The sequence below is a fragment of the Temnothorax longispinosus genome, chromosome 11 (genome assembly GCF_030848805.1).
Source record: "Temnothorax longispinosus isolate EJ_2023e chromosome 11, Tlon_JGU_v1, whole genome shotgun sequence".
NCBI lineage: Eukaryota > Metazoa > Arthropoda > Insecta > Hymenoptera > Formicidae > Temnothorax > Temnothorax longispinosus.
In genome coordinates this window covers 16976877-16999979 of record NC_092368.1, presented here as the reverse complement: position 1 = coordinate 16999979, position 23103 = coordinate 16976877, and the positions used below count along the sequence as shown (strand labels likewise).

The 23103-nt window shown below is 44.0% G+C and overlaps 1 protein-coding gene across 3 annotated transcripts; it reads left to right on the top strand.

Moving 5' to 3' along the window:
- Positions 1–474: 474 nt before the first annotated feature.
- Positions 475–23037, top strand: LOC139821611 (cell growth regulator with RING finger domain protein 1). 3 transcript variants are annotated; one of them, XM_071792803.1, is made up of 6 exons: positions 475–1322; positions 4994–5157; positions 17924–18095; positions 18562–18700; positions 18828–18935; positions 19151–23037. In XM_071792803.1, the coding sequence occupies exons 1-6, from the start codon at positions 1216–1218 to the stop codon at positions 19631–19633; spliced, it is 1173 nt and encodes a 390-aa protein (XP_071648904.1). In that variant the 5' UTR covers positions 475–1215; the 3' UTR covers positions 19634–23037. The 3 variants fall into 3 exon arrangements, with proteins under 3 accessions (XP_071648904.1, XP_071648903.1, XP_071648905.1); XM_071792802.1 differs by having other exon boundaries at positions 480–1322; positions 18559–18700; XM_071792804.1 differs by having other exon boundaries at positions 484–1313; positions 18559–18700.
- Positions 23038–23103: the final 66 nt, after the last annotated feature.

The window sequence follows — 23103 nt, the reverse complement described above, 5'->3', positions numbered from 1 at the left end:
GTACGCGTCGCGTCATCGTTGCGTGATCGACGTACGCGTTCGGCGTTTTAAATCGTTTATCCTATTTACTTAACATAAATAGACGTATTAATTTTTTGTCGCGTACGCTTAACGCGTGAGATAACAGATTGAATTAAAGATAACGAACGTTTCGATCGTTATTAGCGCTCACGCTCGCGGTGGTTTTACGTTGTGATTAAGCTCTATTAAGCAAAGTTTAGTCCAAGTTTTTACGTATTACTCGTTAACTTATTTGCTCTCGCGCTATCTAGCATATTACGTAAATACGTGATTCGCCCATCGTTTAAACAAAATAGTTGTTTAATTTTTTAACTGCAGCGAGCGACTGATAATTCTATAGAACTTTTGTTCGACGTCGCCGAGGGCGCCGGGCGCCGGCCGCCGAGCGGCGAATGGTGCCGTCAGTGCCGTGTCGCGCGTTGCGCCCTCGCGGTTCGCGCGGCCGGCGCGGCAACCAACGGCAACGGCTTACGACGCGTATAAGTGGCGCGCCGCGCGCCGGTCGCGCACTCGCGCAGTCAGTTTCGTGAGTGTCGACCAGTCGACTGGCGTGGCATTTGGCACATCGGGCAATGTTCGCGCATGTTGGTCGTCTACTCTTGTGCCGCGACGCTTTCCGTCTTTCTCACGCGCTCACGACGTCAACGTGACACGTCTTCGCGCGCGTTGCGCTCCGCTCCACTTCGCTTTGCTCCGCTCCGCGTGCGACAAAACAGTCTCGCGACTGTGAATGGTAGTAGACGGTGGACGGTGGACGACGGCTACGAGCTATGACTGAGAGCGCGATGCGTCGTCTCTCGGCCGGCGACGTCTCGTCTGCCGCGCTACGTGCGTAAGCTCGTCGTGTAGTTGCTACACGGCGGCGGCGTCGCGCGTCACGGGACGTCGATGAAGGAGGTGTCGACGACGGCGCGCTCGAAGCCAAGCGCCTCGAAGCGTCGAGCCGAGAACGAGAACGCGGAGGCGGAGGCGGAGGCGATAAGGCGGCAGACGACAGGGCGGTTGACAGTTGACGTTGACAGTCGTTAATATAGCGCGAAGAGACAGAAACAGAGTTGTGGGTCGTGGGGCGTCGTGAGGCTTCGTGTGCGAGTGTGCGTGCATGTGCGCGGGTACGGGCGACGGGCCAGCCGGGGTTGAGGAGGACACAACGGCGACGGACGACGGCGGTTATCATCGCGGACGTGCGACACGATGACGGCGATTCTGGTCTCCGTGGCGGAGCTCTCCAACATATTCTCCGTGCTCGCCGTCCTCATATGCTTCTGCGGGGTCTTCCTCTTTATCATGAGGTACGTGGGGTACGTGTATTATACGCATACCTTGCCTGATGCCCGACCGTCTCCTTCTCCTTCTCCCTCCGCTCGCTCCGCGCGCGCATCCGCGTCAGTCGCAGCTCGAGATAACGAGCTGGCGAAGATGGTGCGCGTCGTCGGGCGTAGAGACAAACGAAGAAACAAGTATCCGTCTATCTCGATCTATTTTCCAAGTGACGTCACGTTTCGCAACGAGCGTGACGCGAGGTTGCGTCAGTCGACGAGAGACGTCACGTTTCGCACGCCGGTCTCGAGTCTCGAGCAGTCTCGAGAACGCGCGCGCGCGCGCGTCATCTACGTTTCGGTTCGTCGGCGTCGCGGCGTCACGACGATCCGGAGGCGGAGGTTAACGCTCGCGCGTCTTTCGCGACGCGTGTCGCGTGATACACGAAATTTCGACGAAAATTCCTCGGAGACAGCTTTGTCGGTCGCGCGTCGTGACTCACTCGTGACCGGCCACGCGACCACGCGACCACGCGGCTTGACGTTAGACACACGGAGCTAGGACGTTAGGACGTTAGACGGAGACATCTCCGCGCCCGCGGCCTTGATTTCGTTCCTCGCGACGCGACGACGCGGCTTCTCGAGTAAGGACCGAGAGTGTCGCGCAACATATTTTATATGCGTTATATTGCATTATTAAGCAATACGTATTATGCGCATTATAATGTTCTTAGCACGCGTCAAGGAAAACACGCGAGGCCACTCGAGTGCGATAAATCAAAAGGAAATCGCGACTTTAAAAAGAGAAAAAAAATGTATTTATTCATTGTACTTTATTCACGCGTCATCCTGGAGATAGAAAAAGGGAAAAGCTCGAGTCGCGCGGGAAACCTCGACTCGGCGCGGCGCGACGTAGCGTAGGAAAAAAGACAGACTTCGGTTCGGCGTTGCGTTAAAAGCGGGGTTTTGCAGGCCGTCCTGTTACCGTTACTGTTACTGTTTAGTTTAGCGTTTTGTAATATTCGATGGCCGACCTTCCGTAACGGCCGCCTGACAGCTAACAGCTAACAGCTATAACCGCGGCACTCGGGATAGCTCCGGAAGCGATAAATGACGTCATATATGTATAGCTGCGCCTTAAATCTCTTGGATCTCGGGCATTAAGCGATGAGGATGAATATCCGAATGGATACAAGTTTAAGTTGAAGTTGAAGCTTGAAGCCTAAGGCAGGGATCGTCATTGCTCCCGTCTCCGGCCATTCCGGAGCGATCCGGTTGAGAGAGAGCCGACGACGTGACAGTCGCGACCCGCGACTCCCGCGGAGATTCTCTCTCGAGCTTGAGCCTCGCGCGCTTCGCCCGGTTGATCTTGGCGGAAAACGCAAAGACTTACGCGAACGCGAGGTTTTCTCCGAGATGACGAGCGTATCAATGGTGTAATGAAATCACGCGTAAACGAACGTGCGTCTTATTCCTTTGCGAAACGGGATTCCGGGGGTTGTATTTGTAAACTTTGAAAATTTTCGAAAAGAGGCAGAGAGGAAGGGACCGACGCGATGCAGCGACAGGGACGGGGGAGGATTTTTCGCGGCGCCACGAGACAAGCGAATCGCACGACGATTGAGAGAGAGAGAGAGAGAGAGAGAGAGAGAGAGAGCATGTTTTTATTTTATTTTATTTTCTCTCTCTCCTCTCTTTACGGGCGACGCAGCTGAGAGCTGAGAGCCCGCGAGAGCGAGAGGTTTCGAGAGTCGACAGAGTCGCGGCGAGTTCCGCGCTTCGAGAGACGAGTAGACGAGTAGACGAGTAGACGACGGCGCGGTGACGACAACGACACAACGAGCGATAAGTATCTCTGATTTTCTCGAGTGACGCAGCCACTTTCGTGGCTTCGTGCTCGGGGTCTCGAAAGTAGGCACGAAAGAGTCTCGAAAGCTAAGTCGCACTGTTTGTAAATCGTGAAACTCTTTGCAATTGCGAGCAGTAACGCCAGTAACGTTTCCCTCGCCTCGCCTCGCCGCCGCGCGCCGTCGTCATCGTCAGCCTCGTCATTCGTCCGTGCCATGCCGTCGTTGTCATCGTCCACGTCGGCGTCCCGTGCTCTTCCTCTTTTCCGGCTTTCGCGACGTGCCGTTGTTGAATCAGGAATCAGGACGGAGCTCTCCTGAGTCGAATCAAACTTATTTCGACGCCACGAAACGCCTTCCAAGCTCGACGCTCCTTCTCACATTTCGCTGTTGAACCGAATTTTATATGACTCGACTCGAATCTTACTGCGACTTTCTGCGAACGTCGCAACGCAAGGCTTCGACGTGCTTCATCAAAATAGTTGCCATTAATATCGTGAGGCCATTAACACCGATCATTTTTCGTGTGTAAAAAGGGAACGTGCGTGTCGTGTCACAAGAGCGGGGTACTTATAACATACCACGTTAAATTTTAACACACGTCTTTTACAAAAACAGCTTCTGTCGAGCGAAAAGAAATGTAGATTTGCAGAAGTGTAAAGAGACGCGATGCAAACGTCGAATCTCAACACATCGGGTACATGTATGATATACATTGTGAGAATGATATAACATGTTTAATGTTTACTGAAAGAATCGCGTTAAAGGAAAGGATTATTAATGCGTAAATTTTACATTCGGCAAAGCCAACGTTTTTTCTTTCTTAATCCTTCGCATTTTGTTACGAAGATTGTTTGGATTTTATCCTTGGCACGTAATGGCATCGTGGGATGAGGCGTCATCGATTAGATTCGCGCGATGTCTCCCAGCATGGCGAGTTTCGAATCGCGAGTCAGGATGATCTCTCGATCCTGACCGTCCGTGTCTGTGATCACTGATCCGTTTCGTCGAATTACTTTTGTCACAATAGAGCACGTGCTCCTTCATCGTCTCAAGGCCGCAAGGTCACTGACAGTGACAGCTCGGCTCGGCTCGGCTCGGCTCGGTTTGGTTTCGAACTCGACTCTTGTCAGTGGAAACAGCCGGTCGTTCGCATATTAATCGCATGTTAATCGTTTAACTGTGAACGATCGTTTTCATATTTGCTCCGTGTCAGTTTCTTCTACGTCTCGTCGTTGTCGTCATAGGTTTTGCTATACGTTAGTCGATTATCGCATCTGATCCCCTTGTCGATTCCAAAATTACCACCGGTACCCTTTCGATGAAACCGCTGTACTATACATCTAATTCTTTTTTTTTTCACGATTCCTCGATTAACATATTTGTCAAGGATTAACGGGACTACGTGCGATGAGTTTTTGCGTTTTTCTGTTTTTTTCACGTTCTGGAATTTCTAATCAGAAATAAGAATTATTTTTCGTTGCGATTATTAGAGCGTGAAAAACACTGTTTATAACAATATAATAATTTCGTTTTCTTCAGCGCATGATTAAAATAAACGTACGCGGAAATCTGAAGAAAAAAACAGATTATCGTCGGTGTATTATGGTGTGTGTGTGAGATCGCGCGCACGTGTATAATTCATAAAATGACATTAACTTGATCAAAGTCCCAAATTTACAAATATTACAATATAATAGCTGTCGAATGTTTTTAACAAGTTGTCGGATTGAAACGATTGAATTGACGGATAAATCGCGTTGGCATAATTACGAAGATTCGGCCGTGCAGATGATCGATCTCCGGCTCGTCGCCTCGTCGGTGAATCGATCGATCGATCTGAAAGGTGCATTTCATCTATTACAGGAACATGATGGTGTTACGCGTCCACGGCGACGACCTGATGTTCGGCGGCGGCGGCGGCGGCGGCGTGATAACGCATTCGCCGCGCATACCGCAAATGGAAATGATGAAGGTCCATATTCCCTTCACCTTCAAGCTTCACGAGAGCTTCAAGAGCACGTACGCCGGTAAGTCCTCCGCTTTATGCCTTTCGTCCACACGACCACCACACGTCCGGCATCGCTCAGATCTGATGTCTGATCTTATCCCCCACGTATGGCGCTAGGCCGCTAGCTGGGCTGGGTCAACCACGGCGAGGCCCGTGGCCCGTAGCCCGTGATTTATAACTGTTTGCTTGGCCGGCTTAGCGCGCCATGTTGTAAGACTCCTCGCCTCTTGTAACAGATTTCTTATGCTGTTTTCTTCATGTTACGGGGACTCGCGCGTTCCGCGAAAATCGACGACATGGAAATGGCAGGCGCGAAGAAAGATCGACAATAGGTGAAAAAATATATATGACAAGGAGTTAAGAAACTCAATTTTCATCTCCCTCCGTCTCTCCTTTTTTCCCACATTTTTTTGCGCACATTATCTTTAGTTTACTTTTAAGTAAATATTTAAAGAAAAATTTAACAAGTAAAAAATCATGAGCGCATTGTCGAATAATAATCTGTTGAGAAATCTTCGTTCCGCATTCTGCGTTAGAGAGAAACCGTTCTAACGGAGTAACGCGTTTCCAAATAATATTTGCTACGATACCTTATACGATTTACGATTTCGTCACATTGTGCAATCGTGACGTTCACCGAAAATTTAAAAAAAATCGCAACTCTCTAATTGGGCAATAAGAACGTAAAAAAATTGTTCGGTTTGCGCAAAAGAGCAGATTCTTTCGCGTATAGGTGAAGGTCGGAGGAGCCGGGAGTCAGCTGGCGACCGGCGGGTCCGGCTGTAGATTGAACATTGAAGGGATAAATAATAATCGGTCGTGGAAGAAGGAGATGACGCCGATGTCAGCGGCACAGCCAGTCAATTCTTCGGCCTGGTCGCGCCGCCGGTCGCGGTGATCGCGGCGGAAAGTGGGTTATCTCGATAGCGCGCGCGCGCGCGTGCACGCCTAACGAGAAAAAGACGAGAGCGTCGCGTGTAATTGGCATGCCAAGATTGCCAGGTGACAGAGCGGCGCGCGCGACGCCGACGCACCGGCTGAATTATGAAACGCACCACCTTGACCGCTCACCGTTGTCCGTTGTCGCAGTCGGGTCACTGCGAGTCGCTTGACTTTTATCGGCCGTCATTAATCGCGTCCTTTACCGAGAGTCTGCCTCGCCCCATTTAATTCCCGTTTCCCGAGACCGCTCTCGCTTCTCTCTCTCTTGTTTGTTCAACGTTTTTTTTTTCTTTTTTTCCCGAGTTCCGATGTACAGCTCGACCGGAGGGCTACTGTTGCCCAATTGACGTCAACAAATACCTTGACACGTGCGATTTAGCCACGTTCGGCAAAAGGATATTTTTGCGGTTTATTAAATGTATACACATCTTACACATCTATATATAAAGTGTGTATTTCGAAACATATTTATTCCCGTTTCTCATTAAGGAGGTTGGTTGTCGTCACACATTGCGGGGCAGGCGGCGAGAGGGGACGGCTGTCGACTCTATAAAAGAATCAAATTTTTCGACGCGTGAAATAACCGAGTTTTAGCAAACGAATATGTGGAATGCATTTAATTAGCTGTTTCTTAAGGTTTTAAGTCGTTGTTCGTACAGTTGAAACCAACGTGAAAAAATACGTTATAATGTGGCAACATGCTGTTTTATTTTTACAATTTCTTGATAACTATATGTAGACAAATCATTTCAGTCTTCGTTAAAGTCCTTAATTCCTAAATATGTAAAGAATTATTTGCATCTATTTTTATTAAATTCTTATCATTTTTAATATGCTTTCGAGAGTTACATTACAGGTGTCGTAACATTTTTGCTATGTCGCTTATGCCCGCGTATATAAGAGAGAGATCGAGTATAATTTCAATTATTAATTACTCGACAACCATGCGGACAATTGTCTTCAACTTTAGCATGGACGACAGATTCCCATAGACGAATATCCTCCATAAATTTTGACTAATTCTTAATCATATTGATTATATTGATTTGAGCAACCAACCTTCTTAAGGTGATCCTTTCCTTCTTTCGAGTTGCGAGATTTTTCTCCCGACTGCTGCCAACCTTCGGTTGTTATCTCAATTTTTATTCCTCTCTCTCCCTTTCTCTCTTCCGTCCTTCTTTATGTTGAGAAATGAGAGGAAAACAATTTGGGTCAGTTGCGTCAATTTAGGGATTAATCCTAGTGGAATCGTTTTGCCGAATCGGATTACGCGGCGTCCTCGAAAAAGAAAAAAAAAGAAAAAAGAAAAAACCGAGACTTTGTCGAGGAAAGAACTTGGCGTAACCCTCACGGTCACCCACGAGAGCGGAATTCGAAACGCCGATCGCCCTTGATTCGTAGTACGAAGCTCGATTCTGTGCATTGGAAGCATCGACATTCGACATGCAATGTTTGAAGTATGTACATTGGTAGATATATAGGTAAATAAACGATTCCGTTTCGAATCAGTATCCCTGAAATTTGTAAAACCTGAAATTTCGCGATTGTGCGTCGTGTCTACCTCTGTTTTTTTTTTTTAATTGCTTTCATAAACCTTTGATTTCGACGATATTACTGCTATTATGTTTGAATATCAATATAATGACAAAATAAGACAGATTTGTAATTTCGTATTTTTATGTACATACCTATGTGTTTCACGAAAGAAATTACATGATGTAATTTTCTTTCATATGTGATTTTTCCCTTTATAAGATACGCCTGCTTAGAAGTGAGATTACAAATCCGTTAGATTTGACAATATCAATGTTCCCTTAACATAACAGTAATAAAATGATCGGTGCTATCGAAAAGTTGTGCATACATATATATATATATATATATACCGGCGTATACACATCACGACGCGCGCCGACGTCACGCCGCTTTGTGTTAATCGATTTTTATTTTGGTTATTACATAAACTCTAAGAATACATATATACATATGTAGATGCACAATATATACGGTATAATATGCATATAAACGCGGTATATGACGGTATATTTCAAACCATTCCCAATATCCTCGCTTAAAATAATGCATCCACAACGTGCAAATCAATCAAACCTTACCTGAATACAATATATACTGCATATATGTATACTTATTACTAATACATTACTTGTTTCTCCAAGCTAATATTATCTTCGTCAAAGAGAAGAAGATAATCTCCTCGCAATTCTCTTTTCGACTGTTCTGTATACTTTGCCAAACATTTAATTTTATTTAAGGAAATACTTAAACATAAAACCGAATCTCCTGTTCGAATCAGCATACCAGCCAGTTCCCCCCCCCCCCCCCCCGATGCGATATGGCGAATATATGGGGCGTTCCTCGAACGAGTCGCGGCGCAGGTTACGCAAGTTGCGTAATTGCGTGCGCGTGTCGCAACTGCCGACTGCCGGGCCCCCGAGATGTTCTCTCTCGCGCGCGCGCTCGCGTGATCCATTCGCGATTGCTGCCTTTCGCAATTCGCCGCGAGTGAGTGAGCGAGCGAGTCGTTCTCGAGCTATATCTCTCGATATTCCTAGGTGGATGAGGTGGATCGGTCCGAAAGATGCGGGAGATCGGTCATTTGCGATTTCGTCGCTCGCGTTCGTCGTCGTTGTTTGCGAAACAAACGGTGTCGCCCCCCCCCCTCCCCGCCCCCCCCCGTACATTACATTAACATTGACATTAAAGTCTCTTTCACTCTTGCGCAAATCGCGAGGACGAATCGCGGATATATACTCGCGGATCGAATTTACGTGATTGACAACCCGCCTGTTGAACACGTAAATCATGCTCTTCGCTTTCGAATTGCATATTTACACGTGCTAATTAATTGATTGACGCCCAATTGGCAAAGCTAGATTTATAATGTAATTGCGGAGTAATGTGGCGCGGTCTATTTGCATCGCTAATGCGGAAAGGAAAGGAAAGGAAAGGGAAAGAATGGGAACGAATGGGAAAGAAGGGGTAAGATAGAAATACACGCGAGCGTATCGTATCTATTTAAAAACAATCGCGATTGTATAATTGATAACGGTATTGCGATCGACGCGAGTAGGTATTTCTCCTTCTAATTCTCTCGTCGTTTCACGATATAACATGACCGCGCGACGGAAAAAAAACGCTAATTCGATGACGTTCGTGATAAATGGCCCACGGGCTGATTAACGAAGTATGCTTAATAGATCGTAAAGTTCTACCGTCATCTGTCGTAGGTCGTAGCCATTGTCGTTCTCATGCATGAGACAAAACTCAATAAGACTTGTAATTGCGTGAGACTATTTTATAGTAATTTATTATACATATTGTTGAAGTTATATACATGGGAGTAGATCGCGCCAGCGTATTATGTTATTATTATCGTAATGATTAATGAAGAAAAGCTCGGGTGAGCTATCGATGCCTTTCAAGTTAATCGGTTTACGGCTACTTTCCAATGTTGAATCATGCACGGCGAGGCGAATACGACATTGAAATTCGTTACCACGTGACCACACGTCCGTTCTTCCTGCGTAAGAAGCAGGGAGAAGGTTTGCGCGATAATATATATTATAGGAGAGAAAAGGAGACGGGGGATATCGCGCGCGATTAAGTGTACTCGGGTGTTTCGTGCGTTTCGTGCGAGGCCTGCGAGGGGTTTCGCAATTGGACCGGCGGGATCGGAAATTGCAGATTGCAATTCCGTATTTACCCGTCGGCGTCGATTGCACGATGGAAACGCGTCGGATTCTGAAATATTTTGCTTCATGCAAAGCAAACGCCGCTTCCACTAATATTGAGCGACGTTACATAATTATTTGCCAGAATTGCGCCTTGGTGATTGGGAAATGCCTACGAGTTTTCAAATAAATTTTTTCATAATAATTTCGCGAAAACACGAAAAGGTATAATATAATGACTAATAACATACTCGTTCCTCGTTCCACGATATCGTGACTTTTAGAGACAGGTATGGCGCGGGCGTGACGCATATAGAAACGGCTTGTAAGGTAAAATCCGCACTTGCGAAAGATAATATCGGCATGAGACGAGGTATGACAGTTAGTAAAGAGAATTTGATATATACGAGCATGTTGTTGATTATTAATCTTTTCTGCCTTCAAACTTACTTGAAATGGAAGTAAAATTATGATTGTATGTATATCTCAGTCTGAGAAATACAAGAAGCATTATTATATTATCTTGTCTCTTCCGAAGTAATCTGTGCGCGATGCGTGACGTCAGCACCGTCACAAGATATATCTTCCGTCCGTGTTAAATAATAAAGAAGCAAAGTAGTGAAAAAAATTGCAGAACGTGACATTTCGAGGTATGTACTTTGATATCACCTTATACCCGCTAAGTTTAATGGCGCAGTCAATATTAATTTATTACATTAACTTATAGGCAGGCGCGTGTTTTTTTTTTGTTCGAATTCTAAGTTTCTATCTGAATTTTGAAGCTGAGAGGATAAAATTGCGCGATCGCGGCTGGTACTGCTATACACGAACAGTGATTTGACTCGTTCGACGTGAGTGAATGATGATCTCGATCTCGAAAATTTAATCGTGATCCGATTAGCATATAGTCGAGTTTGAATTTCGCCTCGCCGAACGTTCTCGTACCGAGCGTTTCTCGCGAAACGACGACGGAAAAATCAAAGAGAAGGAGGGGAAGAAAAGGGGGGTGACAAGTTACAGCAACGCAGGCTCGTAAAAACGAGCTTGATGAAAATGTCGCACGCCCGAAAGATCAGATCGCGGATTACGACAAATGTGGGACGCACTTTCATGTTCCATGGCCATCCAGTCGGCCGACCCGGGCCCGGGCCCGGGCCCGGGCCCCGCTCCAACTCCCGCGGCTCCCTGTTCTCTCTTTCATTTAATCGCGTTGCGCCGCGCCACGCCGCGCCGGCCGCCCACCCGGTATACGCGATGGTACATACACAACATACGTCTTCGGGAGCGAGCGCGCGGATAATCTGTAAGCTGCGCTCGTAAGAAAACCGAGGTGACGTGATAATGAGGGAACGTCATTTTCAGTCACTTCTATAGCTGCAAATTTGTTTGACGCATTCATCCTTTCTGGGCATTCTAGGCTACTTTATCGGTCGTAAATTAAATAATTATTATACGCAAAGTATATCTCTCGTGCATTATTTTCTACGACATTTTCTTGATCTTGTGCGTCGGTCTCTCTCTTTCAGCCAAGAAGGAATTGAAAGAAGCTGGCTCGAACGAAATCGCGTTCTTTAACGCGATTTTCAGGTGGAGTGTGGAGTCTGATTTAATAGGATCTCGATTGGAAGTTATAAGTAACGAAAACGCGCAAGGATAAGGATCTAACCCAGTTCGCAGCGTATAGAAATTTCGATGCGTCATTACTATGTTCGCGCTGCGAGACTGTCGGGCTGTCGGTGAAAGGGACAGTTGGTGTAATTCGCGTGCACATTCGTGCACGATTGTTACTGCCTAGATAAGTATAATAGATCGGATTACTAGTCGGCCGTGGTTCCACGTGGATTGTCGGAAAGATTGATAAAAATGTGGCCCTTTCTCGAAATTCTGTACGGAGGCGTCCTCGAGAGACCTGGCGGCTGGCGGCTACACTCTGCACACTCTCTGCAGTCGCGGCAGACCGAGAGATCGAGCGTCGTCGGATAGACGTTGATAGGCCGTAGTGTAGACGTTGTAGACGCTGCTCTCTGCAGACGCGGGTAGGTCAGCTCGCTCGATTATCGAATTCCATTACGTAATCGTGGACGGTTGCGCCAGCGACGGTCTGCCCGCGTGTTTGCCGGTTGTTAGAATCGCGAATCCAACCAGTCCGCCGCGCGCCCGCCTCGACTCTCTCAGCCCTCTCAGGTCTCAGGTCAGGAAATATATCAAAAACTAAAGGATGGATTTTATATATTTTTTTTTCCGTCAATTTCTTACGAGCGAGGATGCTGAAGACGTCGGACGTCGGACATCGAGGCTATATAGCTGTCGAGTCTATTTAATCCCAATTAATTTGACCCTGGAATTAATTGAGATAAATGTTTAATGTGTATTCGTATATATTCGGCTTCTATACTGTTTTCTATATTCTTATGAATTTTTATTTATGGAAATGTGAATTGTTATTCATGAATTTTCTACACTTTTCTGTTTTATCTCCTTTCTTTATACATATATTTGGACTTGAATATTTCCCTTAGAGCACAGACTGACGAGTGACGAGACGTCGGCTACAGAAGCGCTACGGATCCATATTTATAGGTCTGTAACGCTTCTCTATGTCCCTACAAAGTGTCTCGTCTGTACGAGCCCGTTCAGACGAGCGACTTGGTGTAGCGCTCATTTGTAGGGCCCCTAAGTGTCTCGTCTGTCTGCGCCCTTAATCTTCTTTCAATTTCTATCCGTAAGTGTCTACAAAGGAGATAAAGGAGTTTCCTATTGTGCTGATTTCTCAAATTTTAAAAAACTAATGTCAACTTTACCCGACACCTGACGCAGAGAAAGAAATAGCCGGCATATGTATAGGCCTATATATAGGCGTTTCATATGACTTTCCACGTGCGGATATTTGACGCTAGATCAAGGATACGATCAACTGGTATCATCAGAAAAAAATTCTCCTTCAAAGAAACAATTCCGAGCCGTAAATAACGACTTAATGAATACCGGATCACGAAGGGAACGTGCGATTCCGCACGTACGCCTTGCCTTTATAACCGGATCCAGGCAAAGCAAGCGAGCGCAAACAAATACGAATTTGCTTCGTTCTTTGCGAACGAGTTTTAAGGTGGATGTAGACTAAGCTGACAAGGGCAAACGATTACGAATATTTGTGGAAGAATATAAAAAGTGTTTTTTCTTCGAAAGACAAGAGATCGAATGTGTCTAGTTGGACATAGAACACGAATGAATAACTTGCTGCGATCAGGGCGAACAACAATCGCCAACGCACGGCACCGTTCACACTCACTGCAAGCAAATTGTTCATTCGTCTTTATTCGCGCTCATTGTTTTGTCTGGATTCATCTTTACACGTATAAAAAGGTCACGTAAACGATCGGTAAATAGCTCTCGGCCGGCTGCTGATGATCGCGACGGCCTTGATCGATATACTGCTGCAACAGTGGCAACCGGCTCGGTACCACCGCTCAGTCACGTAGACCGGGTGAGGAACTTTTTTTCTTCTTTCTCTCTGCATCGCGGAAAGGCATTTATATACTCTATAACCAGCGATGTGTTTATCGACATTTTAACATATAATGATAACTTATTATAATGATAACATGTCTTGCGAGGCTGTGTTAATAATAGCAACGAGAAGTTAGATCAACTTGATAAAAAAGAGGACAAAAGAGTTAGATCAGTGAAAAGAAACTTGAGGAAATGGACGTTAGGTCCGATTAAGTTCGCGGTCAGTGGACAGATTTTTTTTTTAAGGCATGAGGAATCGCGGATCAGAGTAAATATAGAAAATAATTATACGGTATCTTGTTAGACTTACAATTAGACGGTTACGTCGGTTATTCAATCACGACTCGAGTCGGATAGGAGGAGAAAAGAGACTGGAGCGATTTTCGTGTACACGGATACATTACAAACAAAAAGGTATTTAACATAATTCGTTATACAAAGTATAATATACAGGATATTAATTATATTAAGTACATATATTGTGAAAGATGTAAAGAGCATAGATTAGAGAAGCGTCGTTTGTTAAAATCTTCAAGACGAAAGAAAACAAGAATTAAGAAATTTTTTAACGTTATAGATATATTCTAATTTGATGCTTTAAATTGCTTAGTGTCGTTTAATTTGTAAAGGAGTACAATCTTGTTGCGAAAATATATATAAAAGGATGGTGCCAGATTCGCTGCACGCTGCACAGTTGCATTCCCCTCAAAACCGACGGAATCTGTTCCTTAGCAAATGCAGGCACGTTCGCCCACGTTCGCCGATCGCAAAGAACGGACGGAAAAAAACATAAAACACTGGATAAAAATGACCAAAGGCGAGAAACGATTAAAAGTGATTTACGAACCGGTTTCTTACGATCGCAAAACGGGAACGTGCTCCGCGCGATATTCGGCTTTTCGGGCCTCTCTCTAAAAGGATCGGCGATGATTCCTCGACCATAGACGCGAGGACGAGCGGATCGCGGATTCGTGCCCACGAAAATCCGAAACGCGCGCGTTTGAGATTTCGCGGTACTTAGCGAGAGGCGAACAAAAGTGAAAGCTACCGGCGAGACGCGACGCGATGTCCGGCTCGCGACCCGCGAGTCCCGTGACTCGATTCGACTCAAGTCGAGGCTACCGCAACCTAGACTCCAATTCATCTTGTATCAATCGAATTTAAAAGGGGGTAATTCTCTCGTCCGAGAATAACTGTGCAATCGTTTCCGATGTTTCGTCTCTTTCTCTCTCTCTTTTTCTCGTGAGATCATCAAGTGATTAGAGGAGATCGCTCAGCGCGGTAGCCGGAGCAAAGTGTGACGCGACCTGGAAACCCTCTTGGTTTCCTTATGCAGTAGACATCTCTCGGAACGAGACTGTGTCGATAGGAGAGAGAAAGATAAAAGTCGAAAGCGTGTGTTTCTTACGCAATAATTTTTAGTAACCAGCCGTGAAATAACAGCGCCGTAATACCGCCGCCTCCGCCACCGTCCTACCTCGCACTCTCGCCGAGATGCTCGTCGCGACGAGCACTAAGGACGAGACACCGTGACGCGTACAGCGTACAGCGTGCAGCGTGCAGCGTATAGCCACGGTTAGGTCGGCCTTTCGTAAGTCCGACGAAAATGTCATGCGTATGCGTCCGATTTCGTATGTACAATTATGAATTAAAAAAGCGCTTAACCGTTAGCGCTCGTTTACGCTTGAGATTGCTTGAGATTGCGTTATTAAGTTGAAAGAGCGTCTTTCTACAATTCAAGACGTCATCTTTCGTCACTGTTTAAATATCATTATTAACGGAAAATACTTGAATAGGTCACGTCTAAAGAACGACAAACACCTTTATATAAATAAAATCTCGCAGTTACGCCACCGAATAGTTTACTGTCAGGTTGTCAAACGCATCTTTGTTCACGCACGGTAAATTTAGCACAACCGGACATCACAGACGCGCGCGCTATTTAGCTTTAATATATTATATTACTATTACTATTTACTATTACATTACGCATTATTAACCCCTTGATACACAAAACTGTTAAAAGTTAAAATATGCAATGACAGACAAAGATGCTGACGAAGTAAGCGCAATGAGAGAATCAAACCTCGGCGGCAATAAAACCTCTTACCCGGCTTTTTTACGAGTGGATGGATTTTCCTTTGTCTTTTTTCAAGAAGAGTATATTTTTTCGAAATTGAAAAAAATGTTAAATTTAAAAATTAAAATTATAGGACGTAGACCACGGAAAGTTATTTCGCGTCTTATTCCTTCTTCTTCCGTATACTTAATTATTTTCGTCCGTTCTTAATACGTTTTCTGTCACGTGATACATTATACGCCTCTCACGCTGAACTTTCCGTTCAAATCGTTTGATGTTGCAGATGATTTCACTACTGAATGTAACATAATCATAAAATTATATATCATTATACCAATGCTTAAATATTATGTACGATTATTACACATTCTAGAAACATCATTAGATCTCTTTCTCAATAATAAATTTGTAGTCTTGTAAATATTATACGATATATTATGTCACAAGCAAGACTATTAGTCTCCAAGTAGGGCGCGTGTGACATACGAGACCTGAACGGAATGTTACCGAAAATTGGTAGAGAATTTCAGTAAAAAACTTGTTGATAGTGAACAACTACCTGCTACTCCAATTTGCGCTCATTATATCTCTTGCGTTATATCTTAGCCTTTGTAATTGCTAGGTACTTTTCACTCGCAATATCCGCGTTATTTTTGTGTTTTAGTATTTTCATCATTTTTTCCAGCGGAATCTGTTTGTATTTGTACCGTCCCACATTCCACATTCCACTCTATTCATACATACTTGTACATTCCGTATTCTAATATATTTTGAATCGCACGATGCATAAACACATCTCTAAAAGAGGCATTCGTAAAATGCCGAATGTACACAATTCGGCGTCCCATCACTCCCACGTCGTACTTGACTGCGATTTACCATTAGGCAATTGGAGGGAGGGTGTAGGAGGGATAGGAGGGGGCTCGCAAGATCGCATCCGCGATGCGATCGACGATGCGTTCTCCGGCGCGGCGCGGCGGCGGAAAAAAGTACCGACGGCTCTTGCAGGATCGTGAATTACGGAGCGTTGCAAAATCCCACGTTTGCGCAATTAAGCGAGCGTCTCGACCGACGTCGCTGAGAAAAGAAACTAAAATTTCGTAGTCGTAGCTAATACACCGGTCTCCCGTTAAAGTCTCACGAAGTGCGCGCGCGCGTTTTGCCTCGTATATCTCGATTGCGCCACGTACCGTTACAATCCGAGCCGAATTATTGCACGACCGTAAACGGGGCGTAAAGCGATCGAGCTAATAAAACCGCTAAAGCATTATGTATCAATGGTCACCTAATCGACCCGCGCTTGTTTTGTCGTTCTCTCGTAAACCAATAATCACCGATTAAACAAACGGTTGGATGAAATGACGATGAAATAACGACAAAAATATAATTAAGAAACGACCTCAGTGGCTCCGCGTTGATCAGCCCCTCTCCCCCTCCTTGAGGTGTGATTATATTCGTTGTTGTATAGCGATATCTTGAGAACATTACGTTGATCTTGACATTTATGTAAATCTCCACGAGCTTGTAATTCGTTCGTAATATTCCGAGGCGTTTCCATATATGTATATCTTGACAGTCGAGCGACGGATGATGGGTAGTTTGTCGACGGATGATGCTCTTTCCTTCTTTTTTCTTTCTTTAATTGCTGTTTGCGGAACGCAACTTCTAACAGTTTTGACAACGTAACGCGAGAATGGCACTTTCAACACTAACAAAAAATGAATAAAAACCTGAGATTATTACCACTCAAAGTTCTTGAGTTGTAAACGAAACGATACTCGTCTCATATAGAGACGAGATTTACATATCTTACATAATATAAGTTAAAGAATCTACTCAGGTTACTTGAACGCTTTGTGATTACTTGCGCAACGACAATATATATAACGATAACGATATTGTCGTTAAAGTTACAGAATTGGGCTACTGGTATTCCAAGTAATCTTGGATCTCTCATGAGATTTTTTTATCAGTGAAATCGCAGTCCTTTCGACTCTCAAGACTTGAACATCAGCCGCAACAAATTTCCGATTCTTTCTCGCAACGAGATATTTGCAAGTGCATTTCGAATTTCGCAGATATACTCATTCCCACGAGTTTGTATATAATTCGCTTAGACCGGTATCGTTTCTCAAGTACAACATGCAAAATACTCCTAATTCAAATATTCAAAATGATTTGATGAGAATCGTGGATCGTGGTGTAGAGAGTTGTTCTATTTCAGTAGAATTCCTTGCCATCAACATCCTTCTGTACCCTCTATAGAGGTTGTTCGGAACCGGTGTTAAACTGTAGGTCCTCTGCGTAAAAAGGCGCATCCTAAGGATACACGCAGAAAGAGTCACCATTGTTCATATATGTGACAGAAGAAGACGGTTAAGAACTGAAGAAAGAGGAATTTTCAAAACACCACTCCATTATACCATTGTTTTTCTTACAATTTCTAGTATTGGCGTAGTATTCGAAAGACAACGTTTGATTATCGAATTTGATTCGTGGATTCATAAGTTACACATCTAACTCAATTCCAGCTCTCTAAAGGATAAACGTCTGTTCTCTAGAAGTGGAGTGCGAGGTGTCCAGCCAAGTGGAGTATTCACTGCAGGCGATCTGGGGCGTCAGCATAAGAGAGCTGCATCTAGCGCTCTGGAAGCCTTGGAGCACGTTACGGGACGCGTCACTGAACGGGACCCTTCTACAAGGGCACGCGCAATACCTCACACAACCGCAAACGTATCCTTTGAGATCGAAGTCCGTCGACTTTAAGTCCCGGTAGGACGCGGACGCGCGATCTTACGCGAGTTCCGAGGCGTGAAATAACAGGAAGTGCAATTTCGCGTAATCTAGCAGGCCAGTTAAATCACGTGTGATCTGGAGAACGTCTGGTCAGCTCTGGCTGGTCTCCCGTAGCGAAGATTTAACGACAAAATTATTATATAATTGCGCACTGTTTATATTAAACCAGTTAAGCCGGGGACACGCGAGAAAAAGTCACAAATCGATCGATCACGGTCATTCTCAGTCGGATATTTTCCTCGATCTAATTTATATCTTGAAGAACGCACGACATCGCGACTGGCCGCCTCGCTCGCTACTTATTTTTTTTTACATTTTTTACTCGTACATTTTTTTTCATACTCGTATATTTTTTTTATGTTGTTTACTCGTACACACTTTTCCTTGACCGAAACTGCAGTAGACAGCCACATGGTGAAGAAACGTTGAGATTGTCATTACCGGCCCCGGAACTGGAACTCGGCACCCCTCCGCGGCTCTGCTATCCTCTGGTGATCTTCCTCACTCGAAGAGACAACCGGGATCCCCATCCCGACGAAACCGTGAGTAATTTCTTTACCATATCTTATACATTTTTGTAAAAGAAGAAGAAGAAGAAAAGAAGGAGAAACCCATCTCATTGTTTTTGTTACTACATCATCTCCGAGCCCACGTTGATCTCTGTTTAAGGTGGCCCTGGTGAACGTTGTTCACATTAAGGACAGCGTGTGTACGTTGCCGACTTCGATTCTAGCGCAGTATTTGAAGCAGGCAAACGGCCAACTATCTTGCTTAAAGGTGAGCGCAAGTTATCTATCATTAATCATCGATATCTCTTGAGCGTCTCGAGGACGCGAGAAATTTATTATCCGGATCATCCGTACGATATAATTATCGTGTAAAAAATGATAAAGATGAAAACGTGCACCAAGAGAGGCAGCCGCGAAATTTCTCTCGAAACTCGCTCATTGATAAACACACCGTGACAATTCGCGCTCGCTATTTTCTCGCAGCAATTGTACCTGGCCACGGGCAACTCGAGCAACTACGATGAGAGTGACGCGATGTCGTCAGCAGGTCTGGGCTCGCCAGCCCTGGCACTCGCTGAACCGTGCAACAACAACGACACCGCCAGTGGCGGCGGCGGTGGTCGGGGCGCTTTGGTGGCGTCCGGTCAGAGTGGCGACCAGGAAGGCGGTTCGCTCTGGAATACCGCTGGCGAGCAGCTCTGCGTCGTCTGCCAGTACTTCCCGTTATCCCGCGCCCTGCTACCATGCCGACACACCTGCATTTGCGCCTCCTGCTTCGGCAAGATCGACCGATGTCCGATGTGCCGCAGCCCGATCAAGAGCTACTTCTGCATACGCAGCGAGGAATATATGCCGCCGGAGAAGGAGATCAACCCGTGCAAGCAACGCCAGCCTAGCCACGGGCCCACCCATTGGCTCCACGATTGGAACGACCGGCTCACCGATTTCCTCGGCTTCGCCCGATAGGAGTATCACTGAGGTCACACGTCCTGTGTATACGCGAGCGTCAGAATGGTTGCCAGACTTTTTGTTTAGTACAAATTATTTCTGCAGATTTATTCCTATGTAAATCCAAGGTGACACAGTTATTGACGCGGCGAGAAATATTAAATATCTTGTAATGATTGCGTTCCACAAAAACAGAGGTATTGTATTTCACTTCTTTATTGCTCAAATTATTTTTAAAGAATGAAAGTCCGTCCTAATTTTTCTTATGTAACTTGAAAAAATTACATTTAGTAGATAGTTTATTAACTGTTACTTTCATCTCTGATTTACATTGGAATAAATGCATAGAGTTTACAATCGGCAAAACAAAAAGTATCAACCATACTAACACTGGCCATATCTTGATTTAGCGTTTAATTATAAGGGAGATGCGGAAGTTCGTAAAGACATATTCACGAAAAAGACGTCATATGGTCACCCGGTTGTTTATTCGATGTTACACGTGCAAATAATTTTCACATTTTCACATAAGATGCCGCACAATTACCACACATTCGTTTTAACTAATTTCTTCGATTGGACGGAAATGTAAAAGTTGCATCATTTCTTTTTTTTAGTCAAAATAAGAGTAATTACAAAAAATTGTTGTTTAACACATTTTTTCCAATTTTTTGTATCACGTATCTTCGAAAGAAAATAATGTATAAATTAAGATTATTTAGATGTCCACTTGTGAAATCAATCGAGAATTATGTACGATTTTGTCATAGACATTCTCTTTTGGAAAATCGAATTACCATCATTTATTCTCAATCATTGATTATTCAACAATTTTTGACATATGTATATGCACACACATGCATGTGCGCACACACGTGCGCGCACGCAGACACATACACACACGCGCGTACGTTTACTATTCGGGGAATATTTAATTGAAAAGATTTTTGTAATTTTTTATATTCTCTACTTATACATACACGATGTTAATTTTTTGGAAATATATGTAGATTTAAGACATTTCAGAACTAAGCTTTTTACTTTTATCGAAAAAAGAAAAGATTTTAAAGCTATAACTTGGAAACATTGTATATATTCTCCCTTCTACTTTACTGTGCGCGTCAGTGGGCCAACTGACCCATCTGAACAAATCTCAGCTCATCCAATTAGAGGAAGAAGCTGACAATGGTAACGAACTTCCGCACTCCGTTTAGGAGACAGATACCGCTCGATGCAGTTGGATCATCGTACACTCGACGTCATTTATGTCTTTGCATATGAAATTAGACATTTCGTTCGGAATCACGAAAACCTAAACGCAAGTCGAACGTCTCTAGGCAACCGTGATTCTGAATTAAATATTCTTGACAACTTGGGATGCATATAAAGGATTAAATAAAATATTAAATGACAAACAATATAGGCTAGGTTGGGTTACGTAATATTAAATTAATTAAATAAAAACAATTTTGCGGATTTTTTACTCCTGATGCAAGAATACTTAGATGCGATATCCTCGATCTGAGAATGTCTAATTCAAACATAAAGACGTAACGCCAAGTGTATTCATCCAACGATCGGGTGGCCTATTCCAAGGGGAATCTGTAGAGTTGCCTAAATTCGAAAATATGATATAATTACAAATTTCCTTAAAGAAAAAGCACTATTCCTCTCTCTCCTTCCCACCGTGACTCTATCCTAACTGAATAATTGAGAGAAATTAAAATGAAAAATTTGTACGTTTTAATTTAGATAAATTATTCAATTTCTTTTATTTACAATTGATTATAATAAGTTCCTTTGTTTTAATTTTATGCCAAAATTCTAGTTTTTTGTACATCGTCATTTTTTGACGCTTTTTTTCTAATTATATTATCTGAAAGAGCACCCGCATAGAGAAACCGTATTAAACGTTAAGCAATGCCGAAATCTCAAGGACTGCGACTACGTTTCCCTAAATGACCATGTATATATGGGAGATCACACCGGGAATTTTTACTATGTGACGTTTTGTATATGTAAGTACGTTAAATGTAAATACACTATGATAAGCGAAATCTATGGTACAATATGTGTGTGCGTGCGTGCGTGTGCGTGTGAGAGAGAGAGAGAGAGAGAGAGAGAGAGCGCAAAAATGCTGTCTAGTTTTGGTGTAGCGAGATTGAAATCGACATGCAAACAATATACCTAGTATGAATGGACGAAGTATGGCTTTGCTGAACTGAATGCAACGAATAGTTGGATATGACAGAGAAGAAGAAGAAGCGCGCGGACACTTTGTATGCGCGCATACAAAATGTCTGCGCGAATTGTTTGTTTAGACTACGCATCATTATTGATAATAGACATAGTAGTATTATAAAAGAATGCCACGGAAATGTAAAGTACGCGATTGCGTGCGGACCAGCGATAATATATTTTTTCACAAGTATTTATTACTTCACCTATCGCAGTCCCACCTAATTCGTTGGCATCTCATTCCTCTGTAAGAAGCCAATGCTACGAGCGATATAGCCCGATCTTATTCAGTATTTAAGATGGTTTCAAGTAATATTAAGATTATATCCAGCCAATATGAAATGATTCTACACGTTCTCAAAATTGTTCACAACGTTTTTGAATATAAAATCGGACTATAAATCCTATTCGTGCTACATCTATTCATGTTACGTCTATGTCTAGAGCAAATGTAGTTCTACATCCAAACCGGGCAGCATTGTTGTTCTTAACTGTACGAATTCGCCGGTATAAGTTGTCCGATACTTGATAGATATATCTATATATATGTACGATTATGTAATACGTAAGTTTACTTCTTTAGTAGAGCTCGCTCTCGCAAGAAGCATTTTCTTTGGAACTTTGCACGTACAGTTAAAGTATTATCCGTTTCGCAAATTCTTATACGTTTAGTGGGTATGTGTGTGTGTGCGTGCGTGCGTGCGTTTGTGTGTGTGTGTGTATGTGTATGGGCGGGCACATGTGGCGTTTTTGACAAGTTTTTTTAACGTTAAAACGCCAACGAATGTGCGGCACTAAGTATTCGAGACGCGTGAGAGGGAGGCGATGTTAATTCTCTAGATTAGGATCATTACGTTAACGTTTTAACGCTGTAAATAGATAGACTGTGATAATTTCTAACAGCATCTGCGTGAACACGTTGACTCGTGAACGGGTTGACCGGAGGAGGGACTCGTTTGGGAAAGAGACCTAAAGAGGTTTATCTGAGGTGGAGGAGGAAAGGATGGTTCGATCGAAGGACACGAGAGAGCGAAGGCCTTTGCAGTCAATTTATCGTAAAAGAAATTAACACTTTAATTTATGTTCTAAGCGATAAAAAGAAGGCGTAGATCGAATATCTCGATTCGACTCGAAACGCACGTGTACATAATTTATTTAAATAAAATGTATTAGCTGGCATTTTACATACCTCTCGTCCACCCATCATTATACTCTTTATAATCATCGTCGTCGAACCTTAATGGTTGGTT